Raw genomic sequence first — 18,167 nt, 5'->3', positions numbered from 1 at the left:
AGGCTCTCTAGCTGTGGTGGTTGCCTCTTTCATATTAAATTTTCGCAACTTGTTTTAATGTCTTTCGCGCGTGGTCAAGTATAAATGCCCTTTTTCGAGTTCGTAGCGCCGCTTGGAGAATCGATGGGCAACTCTGTTTACACCTCAGAATGAGGCTGACAGAAAACAGAGCTGTGTAAGTCCCCAGACCTTTCATAATGAGCTCAGAGAAAAACGCTCGACAACAGCCGTGCTAGCCTCCCGGATCCCTCCCCCAACCTCCCATCCCGGTCTCAGTTCCATGGGTTGCGAACCAGCGCATGCTGTGGTCCCTCTCCTGGTCCTTCCTCTCCTTCCTTGATTCCCCTCTCGCTCTTCAGAGCTGTGCGTTCAACTCCTTCCGATTCGTATCTGTCTTCCGCGGAGGCAGATGACAGGGCTTCTCCGCCTTCCTAGACCCGATAGCGTTGAAGCCAAAGCCCGCTTCCTGTCGCTTCTCCCTCTTGCTTTTGATGGCGAGGCAACAACTCGGCGCGAGTGGCAGTGACGAAGTATTGCCACCGTAATTACCGAGTGCAGTCGCCCCGCTGCCGCGTTTACATAGCCCGTGGCGTGCCGTAAATCGCACATTCCGTTCGCGGTCAGTTGCGGTAGGAGGGTTCCTCGCTGGGGCAGCCGGAAAACGAAAGCGTCGCTGCCAAATTAAACTCAACATAGGCCCCGCAGAGCTGCATGCGGATCATTCAAGCGCAAGTATGCACAGAAAGAGAAGCGAGGGGGAATGCAACGCTTGGAACCACACGAATAGAGAGAGGAGAAATCAGAAAAAGAACTAGCAGAAACGGGAGACAGAGTTGCCAGCATTCGTTTGCGTCCTGCGTCGAGCGCATGGGTCACGGGTTCAGCTACTTTCCAGATGAATTTCTATTTGTTGCTTATCTTCTCTTCGACGTTACTTTCATGGCGAGACTGCTAGGTCGCGGACTTGTTCCAAATCCGAGTCGTTGCGGCGCCCTTGCTCACCAAGCACAGCGCATAACGAACAGTGAAGGGTGCATGGTCACGATTTGGACCAACCGCGCTGAAGCACACACGCACGCCGGTTAGCGAGCGTATCGGCGCGTTGGTGTGACTGTAGCGAGCAACGCTACTGTCAGCACTGTCACTGTCAGTGGCGCCGGGGCCCCTGCCGGGAGCCCGCGTCGGGCCCGGAAGGGGCATTGTGCGCGTCTGCACTGATCCCTCTTCCTTCTCCTCCTCCTCCTCCTTTGACAACCACTCCCCCTTTCCCCGACGCCAAGCGCCCTGCAGTCTATGCCGGTGCCCCTCGCAAGCGTTGTCGACGACGAAGACGTCGCCCGGAGACGAAATTGACAAACGACTCCTTAAAGCCGGTTCCCTGAGCTATCGACGAGACAAAGCCCGCTCGTCCCAGCTCAGCGACAGCTGCGGCCCCTCCCCGTAAATTTTTCCACTGCTCCGCTATACAACGCTGATGCCCGAGGCGCACGTAGTAATGTAAACGCGGAGCTGATAATTGCTACCTGCGGCTCGTCTGCTCCCGTCTACACTCTGGCATTGAAAGAGTAGCTGCCGCCGAGCAGGGGTGACCTCGCTTCGAGGCCATTTCTTTCTTTTTTTTTTTTTTCTGAAATAAATGACTAAAACAGCTTCATTTTTTTTTTCTCCTCATCCTTCCGAGGGATGCCAAAATACACAAGTACACTTAAATTAGGCCATGATGATGCGGTACGTTACCATTTATACATTCTTGTTTATTCCTTGTATCTTATGGAGAGCGTATGTTATATATCGCTTGATAGTGATCAATGCGCGGTCTGCATAGAACTGTTTGTCTTTAGTGTTGTCAATTGTTTTTATGCATGAATAACAATACTGTCTTTTTCACCTCGTGAAAGGCAAAAATTCGCGGGCCAGTTAGACGAACTGAGTAGGTGTACAGATTGCAATCAAGAGCTCATTACTGGCACATAGGTGCCTAAAACGTGCCGCAACACAGCCTTGCTGCCGAGCCCTAGTGATCATCACTTGTCCTCGGTCTATTGACAGCGCGGTGGGAGGGGGAGGGGGGGTTGAGGCGAGGCCTCAGTTGCATATTCTGGAGAGTGTAAGTGTGGCTGGAGCGTGGCATGGTGCGGTATGCGTCGTTCTTTCCAGTGGGTCGCCTGTGCACGGCGCGTTTTAATTCCGCACGCAACGCAAGCGAGGGCCGCGGGCTAATTAGTCTCATTGAAGTTGCCGGCCCACGGACATGCGAGCACATCAGAGTAGAGTGACCTTGCGGAGGACCTCCTCAAAGTTCCGGACGACGCGCCTGTTCACACGATAGTTTTCGTCATCTCGCCCGTGCAAGGAGCATGCAGAAAGCCGCATGGTCTGAACAGGCACCCGATCATATCCAGAAATTCTTGACAAGAGCATTTCTTTTTTTAACTGGAAGTTATTTGTGAGCGGATCATCCCTCTGCATTATTGTAGTTCTTTTCTTTTTCTTTTTTTTTTTTGCTTTTTATCAAAAACAGATCCCATTGTTGTTCGATTCCGCTCTTAACTGGGTGCAAGCACGGAGCAAAATTTATAAGCAAGATTTCGTTACGAATCAGGAGATTACGCCATTCCTATCAATTTGTTCGCAACAGTGTCGTATACAAAATATCCCCAGAGTTGGTTCAGAATTAAAAGTGGTGCCCAGGAAAGCTGGATGTGAGTTGTCTTCAGCGTTAAATCAGAAAACCATTAGGACGACAAGAGTAATGTTAAATGTGTGACTCAATTGCACGTTGGTATGTTTGTCAAAAATAGGTGGCGTTTGCCCCGTTAGGCGCACGCTGTCACAGGAATCGTACGGTATCTATACTCGATGAGGTAATTACTTTTGTCGATGCAATTGCAGTAATGACGTATGAACACCATCGTGCAGAATGATACGCAAATTTAATTCGCTACAACTCTTATTGGGCCAAGTGTTCCGGGTGAAACGATAATGTGGCCATGATTTTGAAGCGGGTTGTGTGTTTCTGTTCACTTTTCGCGCAGCTCAAGCGAACGACTTCGGGCGCGTGCAAGCGCAGCGCACGTCCGAGAGCGCAAGCAGATACCGCAAAGGTGTCCCAAAGAGTGACCGTGCCTCAATAAGCGGCGGATGCGTCGCAGGACGGGGACAGACCGCGACGGAGGAGCCAGACCTCCCGCGGCGGCCCCCGTGGGACGCGGACCGCTCCCGCGCTTCGGCGGGAAGACCGCCGGAGGACGACGTCTCTCCGGGCCACGCAGACAGTTGCGTGATGCAAGGAGACATGCGGCCGTGGACTTCGTCAAAAACTATTCCGGTTTCTCCTCCTCCGCCGTTCAGCGCCAGCCGCACCCCCGCCCCCTTCCACTCCAAGCGCCCCGCGCGTCCACCCGCGGGCCCGGGGAGGGAGAGAGCGGGCAAGGAAGCGACGGATAGGATGACAGTGCCTGCTTAATGCAGGGCTGCAAGTGTCAGCTGCGCGCGGTTTCGCGTCGTGCGTTATCCGTCGTTAATTATACGCGAAAGCCCATCCAGTGCATCGCCCTTCCCGTTTGGCGAGCGGCGGCAACTCTCTTTGGTCGATTCGAGATCGTTACTATGCGCGGCGTCCAATGCTGGGTATCTCTCTCTTTTTAGCGTACAGGAATCGCAGTGTCGGCGGGTGAGGAGGCTCGACGCGCACATAACTGTGTAAACCGCCCTCGGTGTCACTTGCGAGCTGTTAACGCGCGCATGGCTCCCATCCGATTTGTCTCTAGCGTTGCGACGCCACCAGCTCCTTGATGGAGCCGCCAGACGTACAGAGGCTGGCGCCATATTAATTACAGACTGAGGCGACACCCGAAACCTTCTGTTCCATGCGGTTGCACTGAGCAGCTGCGCAACTTGACCCACTTTAGACAACGGGCTAACTGGCTACAAGGGGGATGCCTTCGCGAATATCACGTCACGTCGTGTCGCAATATGTACTCTCTTACTACCGCTACTACCAATACGAGGAGACGCTAGCGGGAGACCTTAGTACCGTAAAAACACAACCGAAAAGAATGCAATTATGAGTGACAAACAAGTTACAAGACAAACAATGCATTCCTTATTATTTGTGGCCACTCCACCCAACAATAAAAACATTGTGCTGCTCTATACGTATATGAGACTGTTGTCTCCAGATAACTGGGATTCCTGTTGCAGTTGAAGGCGTTCGACGTCCTGCAGAAATGATCTATTTATGCTGCTCATCCAGCATCATATCATATTCACGTTGCGCTATCGTGTCTGGCTCCAAGTACGCTCTTCACCATGTCGTCGTGTCCGCGATGTTTTCCCATTTTCCCCCCACAAATTCTAATCGCTAATTTTGGCCCTGTTGACGAAAAGATAAGTCTGAGTATCCAGGCCCCTCATTATTACAGTGGCAACCTGATCCATTTTTAATAGGCTTCATTTGATTCTAGTATTGTTGCAATCGTCCCCGGCAATGCTGCGCCAGACTAAAAATGATTCGGTCGCGCAGGAGTAGCAAGACGCAACAGCGACCCAATACATCACTTAGTGTAGCTGTATTGGCTACGTAGCTAGAAGACATGGCGCCGGACAACGGGACAAGGGAGGGGAGCCTGAGTTTATTTCCCCTTGTGGATCCCTACTTGAGGTTCGCGCCCAACTGACTCATTGCGACCCAAACATAAGCGGTATGTCGAGATGCGAGGGCAGGCATCATCCGGCCAAGTTCGCGGACGCTGGTGGGTAGCATAGCAGAGAGGGAGTGGGCTCAGCGGAAGGAAGAAGAGGCATAAACAGAGGCGCACAGTTCCGACCTGCACGAACCGCCGCCACAAATATGCAAAGGGCCCCCCCAACGTGAGACGAGGAGCCGCGCCGGCGGAGCAAGTCCAGAAGCCTCTCTCCTCGCAGCGACGACGGCTCGAATGGCGGCAGCAGCCTTTGGGCCGTGCCAACGACCTCTGCCCAAGCGAGGGGGTTTTATTTAGTGGGTGGGTCCTCCTAGAGTCGCGGGCTCCCATCGGAGTCGACGGCGCGCTCCCCGTTCCCGCGGCCGTGCGGGGAAGCACGCGCACGCTGCTGACTCGGGGCGATACAAAGTTTATCCGCCGGGAATCCAGCGCGGATTGCGCGGAGAAGCCCGATTCCATCTGGGTAAGGAACAGTGCCGTCCGCACCGCACGCGGCAATGACCGCAGCCAGTGGTGCTGTCGCTGCTCGCGCAAATGGGTGCCGCCGCGAATAGGACTGGTGCAACCGAGGGCGGTAGCGCTGGCCTTGCAGATGGGCGACCGCAGATTCAGAGACGAGGCCGCCCTTTTTCTGTAGGTCGAGGTGAAGGAACGCCATCTGCCGCGCAGTGGGCTGAGGGGCATTTAATTCACCAAAATGCACGCACGCATGCAAAAGATAAATCGAGATGATGGCGAGATATTTTGACGCGTAAAAGAAAGCGACGCTCGCTGTCCACTGCTTAAGAGGCCTACTAGACCTTCGGAAGCGCTGAAAGTGGTTTAGCAGTAGAGATACGCAGAAGTGGCGAGCGAGAGCAATAGCGAACGTGGAAAGGTTGCATTCTGCTAAACTGTTGTGCGCGTATTTTTCGCGCTATTTATAGTCTAAAGTCAGTATTTAGTAGTTTAAGCAAATTTCCTCAGTTAACTAATTGGTTACAAAAAAAAAAAAAAAAAAAAAAGCCTGCGCTGCGCGAGACGCTCGTGCTGCATACAGTTGGTTTCCCTCGCCTTACTGAAATGTATGTTTTTCTTTTAGTCCTTGGCTGAAGTTAGTTGGGCCAAGGTGACGCACGCGCGGCAAATCATACACCTGGGCTAACCGTTTTCCTACGGACTGCCGAGTTAAAATTTATTTGCTTCAAGATTGGCGGTCGTGAGAATATGTAAAGCAGAGAGGGCACACAAGACCATCAGAGAAAACACGCATACATAACGATTACCCGCGGAACCGGTCGCACAAACGTGACGCAGTTAACTTCGCTCGGCATCCGTTACGTGTTCCTTTCTCGTATGTTTGTTTGTTTCGTCATTGGGAAGCAAAGCACCACGGGGGACGGCGAGTTGAGAAGGGAGGTGCGGAGGATGGCACTTATGGACTTGCGGTGTGCGTTCAGTGCACTTCCAGAGTGATTCAGTGCGCCTGTTACTGCCAAACAACCCTGAACTCAGTTAGCCTGACTTGTTGCATACACGGCTCCTTCTTCCACGGCTGTATGACCGCCTTTGACAGCTTGACCCCGCCTCCCCAGTGGTTTACCCTGAATGTCACCCGCTATAGCTTACACAGCGAGCTGTTTTAACCGCATTAAACCAACTCTAAGCAATGCATGCTGCGTTTAATTTGCAAAGCTGTTCGCACGTCAAGATGTGCCTCGACTGAGCGGCACCTTTTGCCATCATTCGCCAGGCAGCCCCGGTGGCTGAGAAGGTCGCGTGAGACACATAGAAATCGTTTTTTAAGGTGTGAGACATTATATGACAGTTCGGCTAGCGCCAGCTGCTTCCCCTTTGTCGATCCACGAGACTGAATAAAGTCCCTGCTGGCTCTCCTGCTGACGCTGCAGATTGACCAGTCCTTACCCAAACAACAAAGCCGCGGAAGTGGTCACATGCAAGAGGGCCAACATTGTAGGCCACAAGCGTTGCGACGACTGTGGTACCGTCGTCGGCTAGAGGAACTTTCTTCCTGAGGTGGTGTCACCTGAATGATAGCACCACCTTCTTGCGACTTAGTGCGCATAAGCGCAACGAAAAAAAAAAGTCATTCATAATGAATAAATCAAATATAGTATAGTCAAATATTCGGCGATCACGACTCTGTTCCACCTCATCGCCTTTTTGTCAAACCGGTGAAAATGTTGAGTATTCGGTGAAATTGCGTCGAAAAGAGACAGAGCCTCTCATATGTCCTATACGTACTGGCCTGTTTAACTGCGACCCTATTTCAAGCGATTGCAGTGGCCCATCAGTCAAAAGCGCTTTAAAAGTGTGCACCTGATGATTACGAAACGTGGACGTCATTTTGACTGGTTTCGGCTTTGATTTTCACGCACTCTACTTACTAGTTTTTTCCTCGACTCTTGGTGAATAGAAGCATGAAAGGTGAAGCAGAAACAATCAGGAACAATTAGAGTACTTTGCACGAGGGCGTTTTCACACAGACATTGGAAAGAAAAGGCTGAAAGCCGAGCGTTGGCCGCTGCGAATAGCATGACATTTATCTAGCCCGAAACGAGGATTACGCACGGGGGCTCCGACAGGTCGTTTTTCGCATCTTCCATGCTTTGGACCAGTAAATAACAACAGTAAGAAAAAATAAGAAGACTGCGGACGACCCCGTAGAAGTGACAATCAAAATAACAGATGGCGGCGATGAGAACATCGTCGTCGAAAGTCGGGCATGTGAGCAGCGGCATCGCTGCAGACGTTTCGAATGCCGACAGAGGCAGCCGACGCGCAACAAAGGAGCCCTCGAAACTGGAAATGCTCTCGTAATTGCCCCAGCCAAGTCACGCGAAGAACTACATGTTGGCTTATCAAACTCACGGCAGTGGGTCCCAACTCATGAAAGTGTTCAATGCAAAAAGAACCTGCCCAGATGTGCCGCTCGTGCAAAAAAAAAAAACAAAAAAAAAAAGAACGAACGAACGAAGAGTCAGGAAAGACGAAAACAACTGGCTACAAATCACTCGGAGTACAACAGGCGAGGCAAATGAAGAGCTAGGAAGAAGAGCCGAAAGAAAAAAAAAAAAGCACTAAACGAGAGGGAGCCCCCAAAGTGCACGATTTCAATGAGAAAAGATAAAAAAAGGAGGGCCATGCCCACATGGAACCGGATACGTCATTATATGTTCCGGAGGTAGGCAGGCCGAAAGCGAAGAATCTGCCGACAAAGGTAGTTCCGAGAATGGCCACAAGGTGCCCCCAGGCGCCGCCGCTCCAGTCGCTATCCACAATTGAGCTCGCAGGGATGCGAAAAACAGCAAAAACGAAAAGCAATAAGAACACCGGGGGCGCGTCTCGGGGCAAGGTCTGCGGGCAGCGATTGCCAGACACCCTTTTTCTTTTTGGTGTCTACCTCCGCGGCGCGCACAGGTTTTGGCCGCCAGCGGAGGACCTTTAAGGGCAGAAAAGGAAAGGCGGCGTCTGAGTTGAGAAGAGCGACTGAGCAAACACGAGTCGGCATGCGTGGAGGATGAACAACGACGGCGACAGAGGGGCCGGTCAGCCGAATGTCACGACGGTGGCGCGTTACAAACACGTCAGGTTGGGAGAGACCCACCCAAGGCTTTTGTGCAAGACCACGGGCTGCGCGAGCGCACGACCGACGGAGCTCGCGCACCGACCACTTCGGAATGTCTGCGCTGGCCGTGCTGCGAAGAATGACCCTCCGCAGCCTTCCCCAGAGCGACAAAAGGGATCTTGCGGGCGTGTGACCCCGGAGGGCAAGAGCGATAAACGGGAGCGACGGGCTCGAAGGGAAAGCTGAGTCACATCCCCTCTGACGACGGTGCTCCCGAATAAGGGGTGTTCATTTCTTGAACGGTGACCAGCGCAGTGTCGAGTAAGGTCCAGATATTCCAGGTATTTTTACGAGTTGGCGGGACACTTGAACATCCGTCCTTTTGATGTCCTCCATACTTTTTTGGCGCTTCAGAAGTAGTTGCTTCCATTCAGATAAGCGACAATTGCGCATTGGCGAGGGTCGTTTGATCACACGTTGCCCGTGCATCTTTTACGCGCACAGTAGACTCCTAGTACCTGCTCAGAAGCGATTCTTGAGGAAACGCCTGGCCAACGATGACGCTACGAACGGTAAGAGGGCGGCCCGTCGAACGATTCGGTGTATTACGGTTTACAGGTGAAACCAGCGTAAAAAGACAAAAGCCCATGCGAAGCTGATAGCCTATACTGTGTACATCTACTCCTGTGTTCGCATCCTCTTAGGCTGGTTTCATCTATCAACCCAAGAAATGGGTTCGAATGATTCACGTCGTCTGCCTAGATGGACTACGTGCCCCAGGTGCATATAAACACGTACGTCCCACTAAAGTTGCCCATATGTGACCTCTCATCTGCGGCCGACGGGCACGAGCTAGCCTATTTAGGCGCGATATACTCGGAGGCTGCGGGGCAAAAATAGCCATGCCCTCCGATAATCGTTGCGCCGCGCCTTCACGAACTGGCAGTGCCGAATGGAAGCAGCAACTCGGGGGCGGGAGCCGCGAATGCTGGCCGGGGATCACTCCAACGAATGCTCGGCCCTTCGACCCAGCGTCTCGAGCGAGGAGCCTGCGCCTAGATTCGTGCATCGGTGGCCTTTCGGGGTTCGGTGCGTGCCGCCGGCGGCATACTCCAAACAAAGGCGCACGCTGAGGCCTCGTCCCGCTCCAAATAAAACAGCAAGCCCAAGAGACGGGGGGCCCGAGGATGCCCCGCTGAAAGAAGTTCAATTTTAGCGCCGTCCCGTCAGCTTCCGGGGTGGGGGAGGCTCGCGGTTGCCACCACTATTGCGCCGACGACGCGGGCCACGCGACTCCGCTTGTCGACAGCCCCAGCACACCAGTTCAGCCGAGCACCTGGGCTCGCAGGGAAACGGGCCGTGGAAGCAACTACTTCCATCCAAACAAGCCAGTAAAGCGCAGTGGTCACGCGCCGCGTGTTTTCAGGACACCATAAACTCGAATTTCGATCACGACAGTGCATCGAAGAGCAACCTGCATGAGAAAGTCGAAGGCCGTGTCGCACTCCTTTGATCTCCTCTCGAAATGGGAAAACAAAGAGAACTCGCAGCGATAGCATTGGGGCTGGTAGACGGACCGACCTATAGAGGCCGCATGCAACTAAATACTGCTGCCATTGGCAGAAGTGTTTCGGCCTAACAATCGGCCTATGCCTTTAGGCAAGTCAGCACGGCCAAATAGAGACACACAGATGGCCTCGATCACAGTAAAAAGATGTTCTGCGTGACGTCACCAATCGAACTGAGAGTTCAGGAGACATAAATTGCTTGCTTGATGATCGTTGCCTTACTCGCCTTCCTCATTGGCACTCTATGAGCAAGCAGCCTGAGCATAATTATGGTGGACACTTAAGCTACGAATTTAAGGGTATGGACGACAGCACTAATGGCGCCCGTTTGCTGGCTTCATTTGCAGATCCTCGTTTGCGCACATGCACTTTGCCCTTCCCTTGTTCAGAAATTTGGACCTCACATATCCCACACGTACTCATTAGCGTTCAGTCTTAAGTGACTACATTATATGATAGATCACCCAACATAGATATTAAGCATCGCTCCAACGCGTCCGAACGTTCTGCCTGTCACGATGCTGGAATGCTGAACTTCGATATTACCCTCTCATCTAAACGACGGAACCCGAGTTGGCAGCGCCTGTCAATTCGGCCATGCCATGTGGTCTTGTGACGTCACACAACCCGACGGCCACCATTGCATGGCCATGCAACTTGCCAGCTACCACCTGGCGTGACTGGGATATTTCGCTCACAACGCCGACGCCGGATATTCTGGGGAGCGGTCCCTTTAACGTTATCTCGTTAAAAAGGGAGAAACAGAACAAGGGCGGATAAAATAGCAAGCGTACCCCGCACTGCTGCACAAGAGTCAGTCTGGCCACACTTCTTTCTTTCTTTCTTAACTTTCTTAATGAGAAAACCATCTCATCAGCGATTTTGGGGCCGGGATTTCACATTTTCTTCGTCACGCCTGACTTCGCGTGTAATGAGGTCCCCAATGAATAGCGGTATCTAAGCACGACAGAATTGGAACGCGGCGCCAAAAGAAAAGAAGCTACAAAGAGTGCCGCAAACGGGCCTGTCCCGGCAAGCCTCTCTCGAGCACCTCTCCGCCGTTTTGAAGGAGGCGTGCTGGAGCAGCGCGGTTCCCTCCCTGGAGCCAGGATCCAGATGCGCACAAATTCCGGCCGGCGGCACAAAGCTGCAGTCGGTGTGCGCGCCCTTCGTAACGTTTCCGCGGTTTGGAGCGGGGCCGCATAGCGGCATACACAGCTGTGCTCGCAAATTGCGCCCGCTCTGGAAACGCGTCGCCAACACGACCCCAGCCATACGGGCTTAGATCTCGCTCCTGTATCCTGTAATTGACAGCAAAAATCATTCTCTGGAGCGGAAATTAGCGCAAAGCGTTGGAGACAAACTCGAGTGCTCTCCGCGCAAAAAGACGCATTCGAACGGGTCTCAAAACGATTTTACATTGAAGTACAGGTTTAGCATACTGATTGCTCGTTGTGGGCTTACCGCAGCCGCTTCATACAACACACACATCCTTGTACACATGCCTCGCGACGATTCGAAGACCAGCCGCCATTACAGACCACCTTAATTGAACGCCGAGCCTGCCGTCAGCGCTGTAATCATATTGGTGCGAAGAGGTCAAACTAAACACAAACGTACGCAAGGACGTATTGAAACCCGAAGGTGTTTGTGTTCATGCTGAACGACGCTCTTGGGAAGAAACCAGTCGCGCCACCTGGTGTCGGAAAACTAAACAAGTCGGATGCTTGCTTGCTAGCGTGTATTTCCTTTTTTTGTGTAACTAACCCTGAAAGAAATCAAAAGTCAATATATTGCCATGTATACTAAGTCTCCTATACAGGGAATGCTTATTGCAATCATATGAAAATAACCGAAATAAGTTCTTCAATAACGTGACCTTTGCATTTTATAGCGCTGTTTTCCTGAATGGTTTTTATATTTTACATCTAGTTTCAGAAGTGCATACCACATACCCGGTTAAAGAAATAAATAAATAAAAATTGAATAAAATTTTAGCTTTCCCTCTTCCCTCCCCAATAAGGGGAAAATTCACAAAAACTGACCTTATATACCTCGACCAAAATTGAGTATTGATCTGCTCGTGAAGAGATCAGTCACTTTCAAAAAGTGTGTGGTTGTCGCCTGCAAAGCTCAAGACGTTTCAGCTGTCTTGTATAAACTGTAACTAATAGCCTCGGTGCCCCAATGACTTCGTTCTTTGTGTTTTCATAGCATGCAGTTTCGGGCAATTGCGTAATCAGAATTTAGTTCCTGAAACTAATTTTCATTTTTCGGCTCGTAGCCGATAGCCTCGTGATGTTCTTGGTTAAAGAATAATGCGATAATATATGACGAAATGCGCTCATATTGACAGATTATCTAGAATTATCAAAATTGTGGTGCTCGGAAATGGAGTTATCTTGATAAAGGCAGGCTATAGCTGCGCCTCCCTACGTAGGTCCACTTCTTTAGTGTGCACTATTTTGGCGCAATGAGATTAACGCAAATGATTGCCACATGCAGAGAGAAAAACTTTATTGTCGTCAGTTTAATAAAAGTTATCGGTTTATTGGAGCAAATGCTTTATTAGACTTATTCAGTGAGCGTATGTCCATTTGCTAAATATGGTACGTGACCATTATTAGTAGGTTCGGACAACGGAAGTCATTCCTACTATTAACAGTCACGTATGAACTCCGAAACTTGAAGTGAATGGCTCACGAAGCAATATGTTTTTGACGTGATAGCGAATTGTGAACGGCGCGTTTTCTCAACCTGTCAGGATCAAGCAAAGCACTATATGTGTCTATTAGAATGAGGCACCGTAATTAGTACAGAATCCCAAACAAGCTCACTTTCTTTTCATCACGAAATTCTTTGCATTCACACTTGTGGGCAGTCATCGTTCTGAAGTGCACCGCATTCATTTTTTTTTTATTGCTGTACTTATTGCGCCAACATAGTTAAGGCGTTTGAATGTCCCCTCGTACAGTTCCTAATGGTACTGCGGTGAGGATATTTTTTTAGCATCCCAGGACTGACGGCGAACTCACTCCTCAGTACCAGCTACTGCAGCTAAATTCGCTCCAATGCCCAAGACCCTTCTTTATGCAGCGTAGTAGATAAGGTTATGAGCAAGTTCGATAGCTTCGTAAATGTAGCAGCGTTAAGAAAAGCATGTCTTTCAAAGCCGAAGTAAAACGTATATTTACTCTCACGTACTTATTAGAGTAAAAAAAAAAAACAAAAAAGTAAAATGTGGCTTAAGCAGAGGGTCCCAGTTTTATGCGCACAAAAAAAAAAAAAAAAAAAAAAAATCAAACAATAGAAAACAATTTCTACATGAAATCATCCTCAGCAGCCATGTCATAAACTCATAAACCGGATTCGACGACACCAGAATACAGAATAGTGGTATTCGGCCGAAGAGCACCTGCAGATCAAGTGAAGCTCCGGGCGACAATACCTCGCGAAGGTCCCAGGAAGCGCGATATTTTTCGTATGCTTCGTCAGCTGTCCGGAAGCCGTTCGAAAAGCGGGAAGTGTCAACATTCCGAAGTCTTAATGCAAACAAAACGGGAAGAGAACGAAATACCGTGGACGAAGGCGAGCGTGAAGCCCAAGGCGTGGTGGGAGAGGGCAAAACGTGGTTGAGGAGACGTCTTGCCCTTTCCTTCGCGCCTGGGCCCGCAGCCTCCTGGCGCAAGCGCGCGATCAGCAGCGACCGGAAGCGGCTGGTCTGCCCGGCGTGTAGCAGACAGCACACGTGCGCTCAACGGCAGAGTTTACATTACAAGAAAGCAACTCTCTTTCCTTGGTCCCTACTTCTTTCGGGTTACTTTATGCGATATTAACGCTCTACGAACCGCAAATGAAAGTCAATAATTCTCTCTTTTTTTTTCTTTTTTTTTTTTTTTTTTTTTTTGCTGAGGCGGAAACACGAAACGAAAAACAAAAACTGAATCGCGTCAAAGGCAACTTACCGGATAATTAGAAGACACTGCGCTATAGAAGCACAGGGCGAAGGATGCTAGCAGCAGCAATCTGGCGGAGAAGAAAGAAAGAAAACGAATGTTTTATATGAATCTCCTTACGGGAGAGAAGCCGTTATTGCTCACACACCTAAGTGCTGCTTTTACGCGACCGTTACTACGCCTAGAATTTGTCCAGTTCCCGAAATAATGCGTTTTTGAATAACAAAAGAAACTCTAAATTTTGCCTAGTCACAGTTCAACGTGACCACCTTCCATAGAAGAGCACTGGTATCAAACGGGTGTCCTAGAACTTTCGGCTAGCTTAAGCGAAACCATCGGTCGCAGATCACGGTGACAAGCATCGCGCAAGAGTAGCCGGACTCACCTTGGGGACAGGCCCGGGGCCTCCATCTCTGCTGCCCTTGGCGACGTGCGCGTCGTCTGGGGCTCCTCAGCACCGCGAGGCCGGCATGATCGGTCGCTGGGACACTCCTCTGGTCTGTCTCCAGCCGCTCAGTGAGGACCACTGCACGGCGTTCCCCTCTCGGGCTTCTTCCACTCACTGCCCGGGGCCTTTGTGTTCTTTTGTGTACTTGTGAGAGCGTGGCCGAAGTCGCGCCGCTTCTGTCCGCCCAAGCGCGCCGAGTGCGTGTGTGGCGTGAGCGAACCGCGAAGTGTGGCTGCTGCTGCGTGCGGCGCGCCCGGCCCTTCGCTGGCGGTCGGCGAAGCCTCACTAGTCCTGTTGGGAGCCCCGAGCCAAGAACTCGCCTTGGCCTCGGAGGAGGAGGAGCAAGCATCATCTTCCGGGGCGGGATGGGGGGCACCCCACGTGACCTGCGCAAGGCGGAGGAATAAAGTAGTCCGGCCGCGAGCCCCCCTCTCTGCTCTCTCTCTGAAGGGAGGTGGGAGGTTGGGGGGTTTCTTGCCAGCGCGCGCTCTCTGATGTCCTTCTCCCCTGAACGGCTGCCGCCATAAAGAACTTGATCGAGTTTCATATGGCTTCGACTTTGACATCAATAATCTTTCGTACATGTTGTTACTCACATTGTGGCTGCTTCCAAAGTATTTAGTCTAAGCACAAATCCCGCGTAAAGCGTAATGCATGATAACTAGTAAATAAAGTGGAATGAGCAGAAATACATGAGTAAATGAGTAAAGTGAAATGCTCTGCCAGCTGCATACTCATGCAGCTGAATAATATTTTTACTTAATTATCTGGTATTTCGTTAAAGAAAAAGGTACTATTAGAAATGCAATAGCTGTTCGCATCAGTAGAGGGTTTCAATAAAGCGTTAATAAACAACGTCTTTTCTTTTTTATTGTGGTAAAGAACTCCGATTTCGGAACAGGACAGTAAATCGAACGCAGAATGCAGGTACCAAAGTTCCGTAACTTGGTTTTTGCTTAGCATTTCTCGGCAATTTATTGCTGTTCCTCATTCTGCTCCGTGTAGCGTCGTAACGGCGAACGCATCCATTACGTGGATGTGCCCCCGGCGATACAAACCAACCCACAACCACTTCATACTTCTGAAGACAGCACAACTTTGACGCACTGAACGCGACAGGAATGATTTTGTTGCATTATATCCTGTGCTGGTGCCCTAGCTTTCGTCGAATACAGCTGCAGATATTCAGGGAAAGATCGAACTTAAGTATAACTACTTGTACTTGTCACCAACATACCCGGAATTCTCGCCTTTAATCTTAAAATATAGCTTCGAAGGCTCGAGAAATGAATATGCCCCGTCATGCGACAAAAAAAAAAAAGAAAAAAGAAATGTGTGCAGTCAACAAGGTGCGAAAAATCATTGATGCACATATTTTGATCCAATTGTTGCCGCCGCGGTGGTGCAGTGGTTAGGGCTCTCGACTGATGCGTTTAAGGATGCAGGATCAAATCCCGCCCGTGGCGACCGATGGAGACTAAAAACAAGGCGCCTATGTGTTGTGCGATGTCAGTACATGTTAAAGAACCCCAGGGAGCCGAAATTTCCGGAGCCCTCCACTACGGCGTCTTTCATGGCCTGAGTCGCCTTGGGGTGTTAAAAACTACACAAACCAAACAAAAAAAAAATCAATGATTGCCGAATGGCGCGGCTTGCGGTTTCGTTCAGCGTGCCTGTTACCTTTCATGCTTCATTCAGACCTTTGAGTGGAAAAGTTTGTCCAGATAAACTGTGTGTGCGTGTGTGTGTGCGTGCGTGCGTGTGTGTGTGTGTGTGTGTTGGTTGGTTGGTTGGTTTGTGGGGTTTAACGTCCCAAAGCAACTCAGGCTATGAGAGACGCCGTAGTGGAGGACTCCGGAAATTTCGACCACCTGGGGTTCTTTAACGTGCACTGAAATCGCACAGCACACGGGCGCCTTGCTTTTCGCCTCCTTCGAAAAGCTGCCGCCGAGGCCGGGATTCGATCCCGCGTCCTTGGGAACAGTAGTCGAGCGCCGTAACCACTGCGCCACCCCGGCGGGGCTGTGTGTGCGTGTGTGTGCGTGTGTGTGTGTGTGTGTGTGTGTGTGTGTGTGTGTGTGTGTGTGTGTGTGTGTGTGTGTGTGTGTGTGCGTGTGTGCGTGTGTGTGTGTGTGTGTGTGTGTGTGTGTGTGTGTGTGTGTGTGTGTGTGTGTGTGTGTGTGTGTGTGTGTGTGTGTGTGCGTGTGTGCGTGTGTGTGTGTGTGTGTGTGTGTGTGTGTGTGTGTGTGTGTGTGTGTGTGTGTGTGTGTGTGTGTGTGTGTGTGTGTGTGTGTGTGTGTGTGTGTGTGTGTGTGTGTGTGTGTGTGTGTGTGTGTGTGTGTGTGTGTGTGTGTGTGTGTGTGTGTGTGTGTGTGTGTGTGCGCGCGCACTCCTTTGTGTGCAATGAAGAGTAACACGAGTCCAAAGTCCCAAGAATGCAGTATGAAGCACTTTGTGCCGCATTTATTAATTGCGTTTAAAATATAGGTGTGAGCGAAACAGAGATGCGTACGGCACTTTCGCAACGATGCGAATTTTGCCAACTGCAGAAAGAGCCACCGTCGTCTTCTACATTCCGAGCTGTAAGGAAGGAAGTTGCGGTTTGCTGACAACGAAGACAAAAAAATGCAAGTTGTCGCATAGGAGCTATAGGGTGCACCAGCATACGACGCTTTCCAACTGCTCAGAGCTAAAACAAGTGCGACACAAATGGTGAGTTCGCTTTTTACACATTATGCTTTGTTAAATATGCCAGGCTGCGCAAACAGTCGTCAGACCGGAACTCTTATTAGACTTAGAACCCCCCCCCCCCTCCCCATTTTTCTTTATGTGGCACTCTCTACTCACTTCCTGCTCTTGCAGTATTTCAGACTTTGTGTAACTTCGCCCATTAGTCTCGGCAGTCGGTTGAGACATGCAGGCTTGTATAGTAACAAGCTTTTTTGAAGCTTAACTTTGGGCCTTTCTTCCTTTTTGTGATTTATAAATATTGCATTGGGCGCAGGGTTTACTACTTGGTGAGGAGCGAAGACTGTCTATTTGTCTTGGGCATTGTTGTAACTGTGCGAGTCTTTTCATCGCTGTGATCGACGAGCGGGCGAACGCGGCTTCTGGAAGCACTGCAGACCACTGCGCGCCCACATCCTGCAGCAGCCACTGTTGCCAAAACGGGCGGCCGCCTCTGCGTCACCAAGGTGAGGCGCCTGATGAATGTTTAGATCAGGAGCAAAGGCGGACGGCTGCTGGGTGCAGTATTCTACAGGCCAGACTAAACAGTTTGGATGCGAACGACTACGTAAGCGCAGCCATGATATGGGCATATTTCGGCAAATTCCTAAAATGGGATGGAGTGCGATGGTGCGGCTGAATTGCTCCTCTTTTCTCCTCGCTGACGTATTTCGACAGGAAAAAAGTTGTCCACTCCGACCACGTGTTGTAATTAAAAAAAAGTAAAAAGCATGAACCGGACGTTTGAAGAAATCAATCAATCAATCAAATGGTTAATTAATATTCCGCGAGAAATTAAGTAATAAACAAATAATGAACCAAATATATATCAACCAAATAATTATTTAATTACTCGATTATTTAACCGTATATTTGTCTTTATTGTTCTTAACTGGCAAGCAGGTTTGTTTTCACTTGCACCTCTGAAGTCGCTGTAACTTATACCTCTGTCACACGAGCACTTCCGATCCTCACTGAACTAGATCTGAATTGAGGCTTTCAAGAAGGATTGAAGCATCCGGTGCTACACGGGCGTTTTCAATGAGCGTTGAGAAATTTCCTTCGTGTGTGCTAGGTGACGCTCTTCTGCCGATAGCTAAAGCACGGTGGTCTGTCGTCTGCTGTCGTCTGCCGTCAGTCGCAATGAGTCTCAAAAAGGAACGCGAGATTGGGGGTAATGCTTGCGGGATTTCA

The 18,167-nt window shown here is 50.4% G+C and overlaps 1 protein-coding gene across 1 annotated transcript in view; it reads right to left on the bottom strand.

The window, feature by feature from the left end:
- The window catches only part of Col4a1 (Collagen type IV alpha 1), a 53,332-nt gene extending 38,780 nt beyond the window's left edge, over window positions 1-14,552 (bottom strand). The window contains exons 1-2 of the mRNA XM_084588415.1: window positions 14,184-14,552; window positions 13,808-13,868 (exon numbers count right to left, since the gene is read on the bottom strand). Coding sequence (XP_084444541.1) covers window positions 13,808-13,868; window positions 14,184-14,209 — 87 coding nt within the window. The 5' untranslated portion in view covers window positions 14,210-14,552. The remainder of the gene's footprint in view (window positions 1-13,807; window positions 13,869-14,183) is intronic.
- Window positions 14,553-18,167: the final 3,615 nt, after the last annotated feature.

Source organism: Amblyomma maculatum, chromosome 1 (genome assembly GCF_055883805.1).
Source record: "Amblyomma maculatum isolate TAMU_Amacu chromosome 1, ASM5588380v1, whole genome shotgun sequence".
Classification (NCBI taxonomy): Eukaryota; Metazoa; Arthropoda; class Arachnida; order Ixodida; family Ixodidae; genus Amblyomma; species Amblyomma maculatum.
The sequence above is the reverse complement of the archived record's forward strand: the minus strand, read 5'-3'. Positions and strand labels throughout refer to the sequence as shown.